Genomic DNA, 11,482 nt, shown 5'->3' with positions numbered 1-11,482 from the left:
AAGTGCCATACCTAGCTATGGATTTGGGCTTGATTCTCTGTTTGGGTGTTGATTGCTTGATCTCACCTTGATCCGGAATCACAGCAGATCGGCTCACTTTGTACCAGCAGGGGCTGAATGCTCTCGATCAATAAGCACGGCTGTGAAGTTACTTGTTCTTGTTCCAACAGCTGCTTACCTTGAATTCCAGCAGCAAACAACCCTTCACCAGCAGCAATCAACGGCTGTGAATACGGCTGTGAATTGAGGTAAGGAGTAGGGTAATGAAATGAATATTGTTTATGTGTTTGAATTAGGTATGAGGTAGACTTCATGATTAGTATAATTGATTTAGGTTTGGATTATTAATCTAATGGGTTGATTGGGGATTAGGTAACTAACCCTAATTAACCGTTGGATTAGGTAGGTTGAGGTTTAGGGTTTAGGGTTTATCCCTAAATTGTTCTTAAGGATTTTATTTAGCTATTCATTTGAGTTGTAGCTAAATAAAAATGTATATATATTGGTGATACAGGACTTTGACGCGAGACGAGCATCTCGACGTTGGATTTGGACCGGATTGGACCTTTCTATTGGAGGCGGGTACCTTGACTTATCTATTTTGATATGTCATGTTGATATGCTTAGTAATATTTAACAAGTTGTAATATTTATGTTTATTTTTGCATCGGTATGTCATTATCTATTACCTGAGCATGCTGTATTTATTTTCTGCTACATTCATGTTCCATTGATTATTATATATGACCTTAAGGTAATGACATACCATGCCTTATTATGTTTAGGACATTGATTTATTTTACCATACCTGACTTGTGTACCTAGATCATATTATTTGATCCATATATCTTTTGGTACCCATTTTGGTAGAGATGGATAGGATCAGGATATTTTTATGCTTAGTGGCATACATCATCTCGCATGATTGCATGCTGTGCGATTGTTGGCTCCATTATTGTTGAGCACATCGTCAGTTACATGGATCTGCACACACAACCACTCATGGGTTAGTGATTTTTATCAGGCAGGGTGTGTTGCAGCAGGTTGCTCTGTCAACGGCTCCGTTAGTCTACTCATGGGTAGTGTGACGCAGCGTAGTAGCAGGGCAGGGATCCCTCCTCTGGACTGGCTCAGGGAGTGTGACGTTGCTCTGTCAGAGCATTGAGCTTCCTCACTTATGATTTGGAGTAAGGAGGATAGGTGTACTCCGACAGCATCCCGTCCACTCGGTCACTCAAGAGCAGTGATGGCAGAGTGCACGGTTGTCACAGCCCTACCCACTCGATCTCACCATCTTGTGTGAGACGGTTGACTGGCGTCAGGGGTGACCAGGACATGTTGCATCATATGCACTGATTACATTTATTGCTTGAGTTTGCTGCACTTTATATGCTGCATATTTGGTGGATTCATATGTTTGACATGCATACAGGATTTATGGTATTCTCGGTCTGACGACCTTGTTATCCCTATACCCAGGTCCTGGTTAGTACAGATACTCCTGCTCCTTATAGTTTTGTATTTTTCATATGATATATATTTAGGAGACTGTACGTATATTTATTATTAGTTGTTATTTCTTACTATGCATGTCAGTAGTTACCCGCTGAGGAGTTGACTCACTCCGTTGATATTACTATTTTATGTTGAGGCTGTCCGGAGGATTTCCAGTCGCTAGTTCCCCCTCCAGATTGCGAGGATTTCGGTTTTGGATTTTTTCTGTGGTTTTCTTATTATGTTATCATCTATGTTTCTAGACTTGTATCTTTATGGCACTTTGGATCTTGTATGGTCCTTTATTATCGATGGGTTTTCATTTGGATGTATGCTGATGATTTGAGTTTTATGGGTGTAGTTGAGTAGGATATAAGATTTGAGTTTTATGGGTGTAGTTAAGTAAGATATTTGAGATGATTTCATTATCGTTGCTTAGGTTAGGGTTTACTATTATACTGCGTGGTTTTCACTTTTATTTTATTGTATGTTTCCGGCCGTATTGGCCGTGTATGGTTATGTTGTAGAAAAGTCTCAGATTGTCACCCGTATAACGGAGATGCTGTCGAAATTTCCTCTGGCAGGGACTCCCCCGAGGCGTGACAACTCACCTTAAAACGAAGATCGTATTGGAACAAATTCCACGTTGAGGCGCTCGCCTCGAATCAAAGTCCTGCAAATCACATAATGTATTTAGCTAATTACATACGAAGTAAATAGCTAAATAAACTCTCCACCTAATTAGAGCAACTCTCGTCGAACATGATTATGGATTAATCCATCAAAGTGGTTAGATTAAATTAAATCCTCAATTAACCATAGGCATACCATAAACTTTCTAGATTAAGGTTACCAATCATGAGCTTTCCCCCAAAGTAGTAATTGAATGGGTTCAAGTTAACTTTTGGAAATCCCTTTGCAAGAAAATTATCCTCTTGACATCCTAATAATAGCCAACCCAATCAATATATCACAACCGTATTCTAACTCCTAATCAATGTTAACACAGGACAAAAAAGCTTAGGTTAAAGTATTAATTACCTTCGGCTTCTCTTCCTACAGCTGATACGACTCACGACACTGATGAGGCGACCATGATTGGCTTGGCTGGGCACAGCTGATGAGGATGGTGGCAACTGGTGAGTTGAGCTACCGATAGAAGCAAACGACAGTAATGGTCGCGAGCTACTGTGGTGGCTGGAGCAGAGAAACGACGATGGTAGATTTAGGTTTAGTGCATACCTTAAATCTGGTCGATGGAAACCCTAAACCAGCGATGGAAAGGAGGGTTCACGCGACTTGGATCGAGCGGGAAAGGGAATTCCATAGGTGAACTCGAGCCAAAGTCGAATCTCCACTGCTCGGTGGCGATCCACTGGAGGAAAGGTAGGTCGGCGGTGAAGACCAAACTAGGGCAAAGTAGACAACGCTAGGGCACGGAAGAGGGAGGCGGTGGTGGCTTCGGCTTCCGACAAGTGCTTGGCATCCGCGATGAGAAGAGGAGGCGGTGTTGCGGCTTCAAGGTTGCAAGGGCGTCGTCGGTTGAGGAGAAGAGGAAGGAGATGATGCAAGGGAGAGGGCTAGTGGCTGGATCCGCGTCGGCGATGAAGAGGAGAAGGGAGAAGAAGGTTCGGCGTCGAGAGATGAGGGCACGAGAGAGAAGAAAAAGAAAAGAAATAGAAAATAACTTAGGTTAGATAATTAAACCTAAAGTTAAATTCCTCAATCAAGAACAAAAAAAATTATGTTATTGACTTATGGGCATTCATATTCAAGTAAAGTTATTGCATTTTCACTGACAAGGTGGATCCCCTTCCTTGTGTCCATAACTGGAGAAACCACTAAAGGTTCTACCACAAAGAGTTTCTTTAATGTTAAAGTGATGGTGCACTTTTTTTGTCACATTTACTGCTTTGACACTCTTCACCTTGCACAAATTATTTGTTGTTCTCATTAATTAAAATGCTTTTTCCATACCTATCTGACAATTTATTTGGGAAAGATTTACTCTTAAAAATTAGAAATCATCAACCATCTTATAGATTTGATTGAATGGCCATTACCTCAAATATCATCATTGAAGGGCTCAATTTAATAATTTTCCTTGCAACCTTATCCAATTAAGTTCATCTTAGAGGAAATATTTATTTTTAAAAACATTTCCTCGAATGGAGCAAAGAAGAAATGTTTAAAAATAAATAAATATTTCCTCGAAGATGAACTTAACTTGATGAGGTTGCAAGCCAAATTATTTTGTAGGGATATGTCCATGATGATTGATTAAACAATGGTACTTAATTGAACAATAGCTGTGATTTGGTTTCATGACTTATGGTCCATGTTAAATATTTAATTTAGTATTCTTTAATACTAAAAACATAGAGAAGTGCTCAGGTTATAGATTTCTGATTTTTTGTTTGGCTTGAGCTTTTGGAATAAGTGATTACCCAATTAATTTTAATGTGGTATTATTAGTGTTCAAATTCTGTGTCCACAAAAAAATCTTATCATGATGTGTTTGAGCCAATCAGTGAAGTATACTCATTTGTGTTGAGTGTTTAAACATATAGATGTATAATTAGTCATTCTCTTCGTAGCTTGAAATTTTGAGATAAGTGGTTATCCAATTAAGTTTAACATGATTTATGACTCGTGCTTGGTTAAAAACCTGAAGTGAGCCCAATTTGAGTTATTCTATTTGTTGGATTCTTCTACATGTCCCCTCCCCTTTTGATAAACAGGGTACTAGGGATGTCAATGGGCAGGGCGGGGGCGGGTTTGCCATTCCCATCTCTGCCCCGTTCTCATTTTTTTCGGGTTCGGGGATTCCCCGAACCCGAACCCACGGGGATCAAATCCCCATCCCCACCCCCATACCCGCCTCATTCCTAAATTTAATTTATATTATTATTATTATTTAATAATTATTATTAATGATAATATTAATATTAATATCAATATTAATAATATTATTATTAATAATATTTTCAAAAATTTTAATATTAATATTAACACTATTATTAATATTTTAAAAAAAATCATATTATTATTTATTAATATTAATAATAATAATATTCGGGGTGGGTTCGGGGATAGGGATAGTATTCCCATACCCGCCCCGAACTCGCCCCATTCCCGAAAAATCGAGGATCCCCATCCCCATTTCAGGTTTTCCCCGCGGGGACCCAAATCCGCGGGGAAAATTGTCATCCCTGCAGGGTACGAGGTTATTAGTAGCTGCTTTGCTTATTGGGTCTAGGACATGGATCTCTAACCATATTGCTTCTTTGAATGGTATGGTTACGGCAGCCCGGTGCACGAAGCTCCCGCCATACGGGGTCCCGGGGAGGATCCATTGTACGCAGCCTTACCCTGCTTTTTTGCAAAAGGCTGTTTCTAGGATTTGAACTCCTGACCTTTTCAAATCCTAGATGGTATGGTTATGTTACTTAACTTCTCAGTCCATAAACAAAAGTTCTCTTTATATTTGGAATTAATTTTACAGGACCACTGTAAAATATGCCCTAAAATAGGACAAATCAGCCTTTATTCAATGGTTGGTGTAAGTGTTTGCACCCATGTTAAGGTATATCTCTCACTTGTAACTATGTATTTCAAGTATTAAATTAATCTTTTAACAAATAATTTAGAGATTTTGTCTCATTCTCATTGATTATCTAGTAGCAATTGGTTGTAGCTTAACAATATGATAAAACAAGAAAAAATAAATTAAGTTGGTATATGTTATAAGAAACCAATGCATTATATAATTAGACAAATTAATCAATTAAAGTTAAGGTATCATGGTTAAAATGAAGAGCAAAGGAAATTATATTTAATGTTATTAAAATCTAAAAGTGAGTTAAAAATCTGGATATTGTGTCTAAATCAATTAGAGTTAAGGTATGATGGTTAAATTGAAGACCAACAAAAATTATATGTAATGCTATTAAAATTTAATAGTGAAAAATCACCCTTACTATTGAATTGAATGCTAGGATAGGTTCATATTGCTTATTTTAAATCTATTTAAAAGACTGGTTGTTGTTGCTGCTACTGTGTTTCATTATCATAGAATTGGATCTTTGAAAAAAAAAAAATTTGCATAACAACACTCCTAACTAGTATGTCTGTCTAAATTTTTTGTTACGCGTGTTGTATTATGTTTAAGTTGAAGTAATGGGATTTAAAGGTATAATTCTAGCATTGCAAATTTTTATTGCTTTCTAGAATTAGTTATTATTTCCGTGAATACGATTTTGTAATTGTAAGTTGGACCCCTGTAGTTAGGAGGCAAGTGAATGTGCTATATGTTTCTATAAAGGCAATATCTTGGTAATTTACAAACATTTGTGGGTTGTGTTAATAGCCTTAATACTTTTCATACTATCACATCTGAAAGTCACTTGTTAAGTGGATATATCCCATATGCTATAAAGTTGTTGTTTGGGTTTTAAGTTTTTAGTGTACTATTTAAGAAATGCAAATGATTCATTGACCATGTAATAGTACGGAGTATTCCCAGGAATTTGCTTTTTGCAATGGAATACTGATCAAACATTTTTCTATTTGATCTTCCATACTCATTGTTGTGGTATCATGGATCTTGTTATTATTATTATATTTCCGATCGAAGGATCGAGCTCCTCTCCTCGATCGCGATGGGATGGGTCTTTTGACACTTCTTTATTCATGATATTCTCGGGGTATTCTCGGTCTTTTCCTTATTATCCTCTCGTCCGAAGGATATACAACTTTTAGTATTCATGGCCTTCTGAGGGTATTCTTGGTTTTCTTCTTATTATTCTTCTGACCGAGTGATCAAGTTCCTCTCCTCTTCCCAATCGGGAAAGGATGGAATTTCTATTGTTTGTGGCATTCTCGTGGCTTCTTCAATCTTCCTATTGTTATCCTCTCAACTGAGGGATCGAGCCCCTCTCCCTCTTGGTATGAAAGAGACATCTGAATATTCTTGGTCTTCTTTGGATTCTTGGTATTCTTATAATTATCCTCTCGACCGAGGGATTTAGATTATAATAATCATTATTTAGGTATCTCGGGCATTTTTATTGACCATGGGATCATGATCCTCTCTCCGGTCGGATTATAATCAGTATTATGCTATTTTGGTCATTCTTATGCTTTATGGCGGTGGGATTGAACTATTCTCCTTGGACAGATTATAATCGGTATTTAAGGATTCTAGGCATTCTTATATTTATTATCTTCATGGCCTTGGGGATTTAGTTTTTCTCGTCGGTCAGATTATAATCAATATCCAGGTATTCTGGACATTCTTATTCTTTACTGTGGGAGTAAGCTTGTCTCCCCGATAGGATTATACTTAGGCATTCCAACAATCTTCTTATTATTATCTTCATGGTCGTGAGATCGAGTTTCTCTCCCTAATCGGATTATAATCGGATTATCTTCATGACCATGAGATCGAGCTCCTCTCCTCAGTCAGATTATAATCAGTATTCAGGTATTCCGGACATTCTTATTCTTGATCGTGAGATCGAGCTCCTTTCCCCAATTGAATTATAATCGGTTAAATTACTTAACGAGTTTAATTGAATCATGTTTTCTATGTTATAGATAAACTTCTTCCTCCTATTTTGCAAAATGACTCGGTTGATAGTCATTGTTTAATCTACTAATGCTTGTTTTATAGACTTGCTAGATACCAAAGTTAGCAAAGACCTATGAGATGGAATTGAATGATTAAAGGGTACTCAAAAGTAAATTTTCTAGTAGGTTATACTAGAAAATATAACATATGTAAGCTCCCAAATTATAGATAAATTTTGGACCCATTAATTGTAGGATTATTTGTAAATAAAAAAAGAAAGCACACTATAACATGTCTGACATGAATTTTGAAACTTCATCTTGTGAAGAACAATAGAACTTGAGCACAATATTACAATTTAATCAATTGTTACATTTCTTAAATTCAAAATCTGTTGATGTCTAATCAAAATTGATATTTCTAGCATCATTTGCTAGTCAAACATCGAAAGACAACTTTTATTCTTACTTTGAAGGTACTTCTTTCCACCCCCAGGGAGTAGCACTGATGGTGGGCACATGACATCTTTAGCGTAATGGTCAGGGGTCGATTCTCAGGAACCGACGACCTGGAGTTTAACCCACCATGCGCCTGACACCTATGTACCTGCATGTACCTCCCTCCATATCTGTGGGGCTGACACTAGGAGATTGTTAATGTAGCGGATCTACATTTTTGAATGTACTTCTTTCCATTTTTTACTTGCTCTTTTGCTAGGTACTTCATTTTCTCAGTGAAGGATATGGATGAATGGCCCCAAAATCTAGAAATTTTCACCATGATCAAGACCTAGTCCAATTAACAAAAAGACTTAGGCCTTGTGCTGAAGTGTTGTATATTATATTATTTGAGAACTATAAAGATGGTAATTCTATTCTTATTCCTTTAATTTTCTCAATTTATAATTTATATCTTTTCCATGATTCATGTTATTATTTGTTTTGTATTCTCATCTCTTGTCTCTTGTAGTTGTTTCCATTCTGAACGCGTTGCCTTTAGAAACTATAATTTCTCATGCAATGCTTCTAAAAGATGTTGCATATACTGCTACCAGGCATGTCTACTATGAGTTCTCCAATTTCCTCAACTTCAGTGACGGGTAATGATATCGAATACACACTTTATTTTGGTTTAGCTTCTTACTAGTCAGCTACGCAATGCACAATATATCTCTATGTTGACAAGTTCTCTTTTGGTTGAGTACTTTGACATAGGCATCTCACCTAGAGGCTTTGATTCAAATGTTCCTTGCATGATCCTTTAATTAATTGGCTAAATGATTTTGTTTTCTAATAAAGAGTTGTCTGGGCGGTTATATTATCATGTATTAACCTCTCATATAAAATTTATGTGCAAATATGACTTTCCAAAAATAATGGGTAGGTCACTAGGAGACGCAGTGCATGTGGAAGGGACTTGGAGAATGGGGAGAAGAAACCAACTGATCCTCAGTTGACTGGAATTGGTTGACTTCAACACTGGCATGGGAAGAATCAAATATCATGAAGACTCTAATCCATGAAAAGGTAATGGAAATTATGGTTAGAATTACATATCCCAAATAGTCTCCACTATATATGATATGAATTGTGAATCATATGATTTTGACAAATATAATAATTAATAAAGCCTTACCAAAATGTTTAGTGAAAATCACAAGAGTATTTGTTTGCCCCACAACTATATTTTGCCCTCTTGAAATGTGAATAATTCTCACCATTTTTTCATGCCGACAAGCCACCTTGTGAAAATAAAGAGTATTTACATCACCATCCTTGATCCATCTAGTTTTGGCCCATAGTGACAAATGGGCAGATTATTCCCGTGGAGGTAATCAAAATAGGTTTTGAGGCACTGATATTTAACATGCTCATGTGAAGTTCATGCACATAAGCTCCAATTGCTTCATATGATCAAAGCATTTGTCGAGTACTAGATTCCTCTAATATAGCATTCCACATTGCAACTCACATTTTCAGGTAGACTTGTAAACTATGGAGGTTGCAAACCCAACTGGATTCTGGGTGCCTCACCACCAAACAGGATGACTGTGTAGAGAGGACTCGCAACCTGATATATGGTGTATGAGTTCAAATTAGATGATGTTTCCTACATCTAATTCTCCCTGGGCTATATAACAGTCAAAACCCCTTGCACCATGTCTTCATTTATTAAGTTTATGTTGATAATGAGTAGCTCTGTAGCTCATTTTGGTTCTATATGTTTACAAAGACAATGAGGCCAAAGTCTTTTTTTGGATTGTTTGTTTATTCTGTTTTGTAAGATGACATCTATGCCACAATTGACTAGCAGTTAGGTTTTGGGTAAATGTTGAGGAGGGAGGTTGTTCTGAAACAATGCCAATAGCTGTGTCACTCTCCATAAACATGAGAATTGACATGCTTTTCTTTGCTCTTTTTTTCTACACATCTATTTTTCTTCTATTCTACAGAAAGGCTGCTACTGCCCATGTCAAGCTTCTCTATAATTCCATCAACATTACCACTTGAGAATATATGTTCTCCATGCTGCCCCGTCACATTTTGCTCAGGGGTTGGCTGCTTAACCCCATTCATGAAAGATTTTCCTTGCCCTCTGCCTGTTCTCAAGGATTTCTTTTTAGGTTTGCCAGTCCTAACTATATTTGTGTTTTCTACCTCCGCATCACCCTCTAGCTCTTCCTCTGATTCGTTACATATGCCTTGCGTTTGAACAGGAGCCACCACGTCATTTAGGTGCTCCCCAAACTGTTGTATCATCACTTAGTCAGTCTGATTGCTGTCATGCTGCTTCTGAGTTTCAGTTGCAATCAGCTTGCTGTAATGATGCTGCTGCTGGGTTCCAGAGTCAGTGTGTCTGCTGTTTGCCAAGGTTGTGTTTGCATTCCTCACCTCTCCATCTCCCTTTAGAGTTTGTTGTGCCACCTCTGCTACTACCAGCTCCAATCCTATAGGCTACATTGTTCAGCATGATGACCAAGCTGGCGACATTTGGTGCATATCTTCAATATAGATTCAAAGCACAGCTTCAATTTAATGTCTCGGCCATCCGGTAAGGTAGTAAGGTTGCTCTCAGGCAACGGTTTCGTAGTATCTATTTCAACTAGAACCATTGCATAGCTGATACTCTCCCTCATTTTGGTGAAACGATGGAAGGATTCCAATTTATGATGTCAATTGACTAACAATCAATTGGCAAATCATAGATTGGCATCCATAATGGTATTTGATTTTGGGCTTCCAGCTGAAAGGTAAAAAAGTACTGCTGCATGTTTTTCAAATAAAGGGGACAACCATGACCATCACCTTGTAAGACCTTGTCACCCTACTTTTTTTGTCTCAAATTTAAAGATCAAACATAGTGTGTGATGTGTTAACATCTTGTGTGGCACACACTCCATATGTCGACCGTCTCTTTTACGGCTTTCCATCCCAAAAAGCGCCCTAGGAAATGCCCGATGAGGCGGAATCCTAACATTTCCTCCATTGGCTCAACATCTACTAATGTAAGTTTGACACACTCTCTTTCTGGTTGCATCAGATGAAGGTTGTATCAATTGAACACAAATTGTTGTTGGTGAACAAGTCCGAGTCCGACCTCCTCTTTGGCTATGCATATATCCCTCTATTGGATCTACTGCCTCCGACATTGACGCTTGCTTCCCCTGCCTCCAACCATTAGCCAACTCTTTAGCTTGGGTTTTGTGGGTGAACAAACTTCGTTGTTGGCTTCCCATGTTCTTGCTGGTTTGATCAGTGCATTGCTTATCAATTATTGTTGATCGGTATGCCGGAGTTGGCTATTAATGTGTATGCACGTTTTTCGTATGCTCACAATTTTCACATATTAGTATTTTTTTTTAATATTTTTGCTCATGATTGAAATAACTGCTTTGTTACCCTGTTCAAAAATTGAATGTAATTTTATGATGAAAGACAATTTATGATTTTGTTTTTCTTGTGCTGCTATTTCTAAGGTTTTGGAATGCTTTGAACTCTATCTTGACAACTATTGTTTTTACCTTGTCTCCGCTTCTGTTGGCCTTCTTTTGATCAACTTATTTTGATCACAAATGACAAGTAACCCATATTTTAAGTTGTTTATGTGGTATTTTGTTTGTTGCCTCATCTAGATACAGAGAGACTATTCAACAAGTTTAGTCATTCCTCTTCTTTCAACTTGGTGTTAGAGCAAGACTCTAACATGATACCATGTGAACTATCGGTTTTCATTTTTTTCATTATAAGAAACAGACACATTGTTTCTTTTTGAGAATTTCTTTTGTTTTATGTTATTTTGGTACTTTGTCTAACACCTTAGCATCACTCATGATTTATTATATATCCGGAAATAAAATGTGCAATGGAATTGACACTCTTTTGTTTGTTACTTTCTTTTAGCATTATTACTTAAGGT

General features: G+C 37.3%; 1 protein-coding gene across 7 annotated transcripts in view; it reads left to right on the top strand.

Annotated features, from left to right (window-relative positions):
* The first annotated feature begins 1,714 nt into the window (after positions 1–1,714).
* LOC122052111 overlaps positions 1,715–11,482 on the top strand; it is a 48,985-nt gene continuing 39,217 nt past the window's right edge. For 5 of the 7 annotated variants that reach the window (XR_006131868.1, XR_006131867.1, XR_006131865.1 and 2 more), the window contains exons 1-4: positions 4,485–8,165; positions 8,450–8,592; positions 9,519–9,689; positions 9,783–10,117. Coding sequence is in view for 1 of the 7 variants with exons in the window: in XM_042613523.1 (XP_042469457.1) it covers positions 7,817–7,931; positions 8,036–8,165 (245 nt within the window). In the remaining 6 variants the exon portion in view is untranslated. Of the gene's footprint in view, positions 8,166–8,449; positions 8,593–9,518; positions 9,690–9,782; positions 10,118–11,482 lie in introns of all 7 variants that reach the window. The other 2 variants (XR_006131870.1, XM_042613523.1) reach the window with 2 other exon arrangements.

The sequence above is a fragment of the Zingiber officinale genome, chromosome 3A, assembly GCF_018446385.1.
Source record: "Zingiber officinale cultivar Zhangliang chromosome 3A, Zo_v1.1, whole genome shotgun sequence".
NCBI classification, from domain to species: Eukaryota; Viridiplantae; Streptophyta; class Magnoliopsida; order Zingiberales; family Zingiberaceae; genus Zingiber; species Zingiber officinale.
This window is presented reverse-complemented; position numbering and strand designations above follow the sequence as displayed.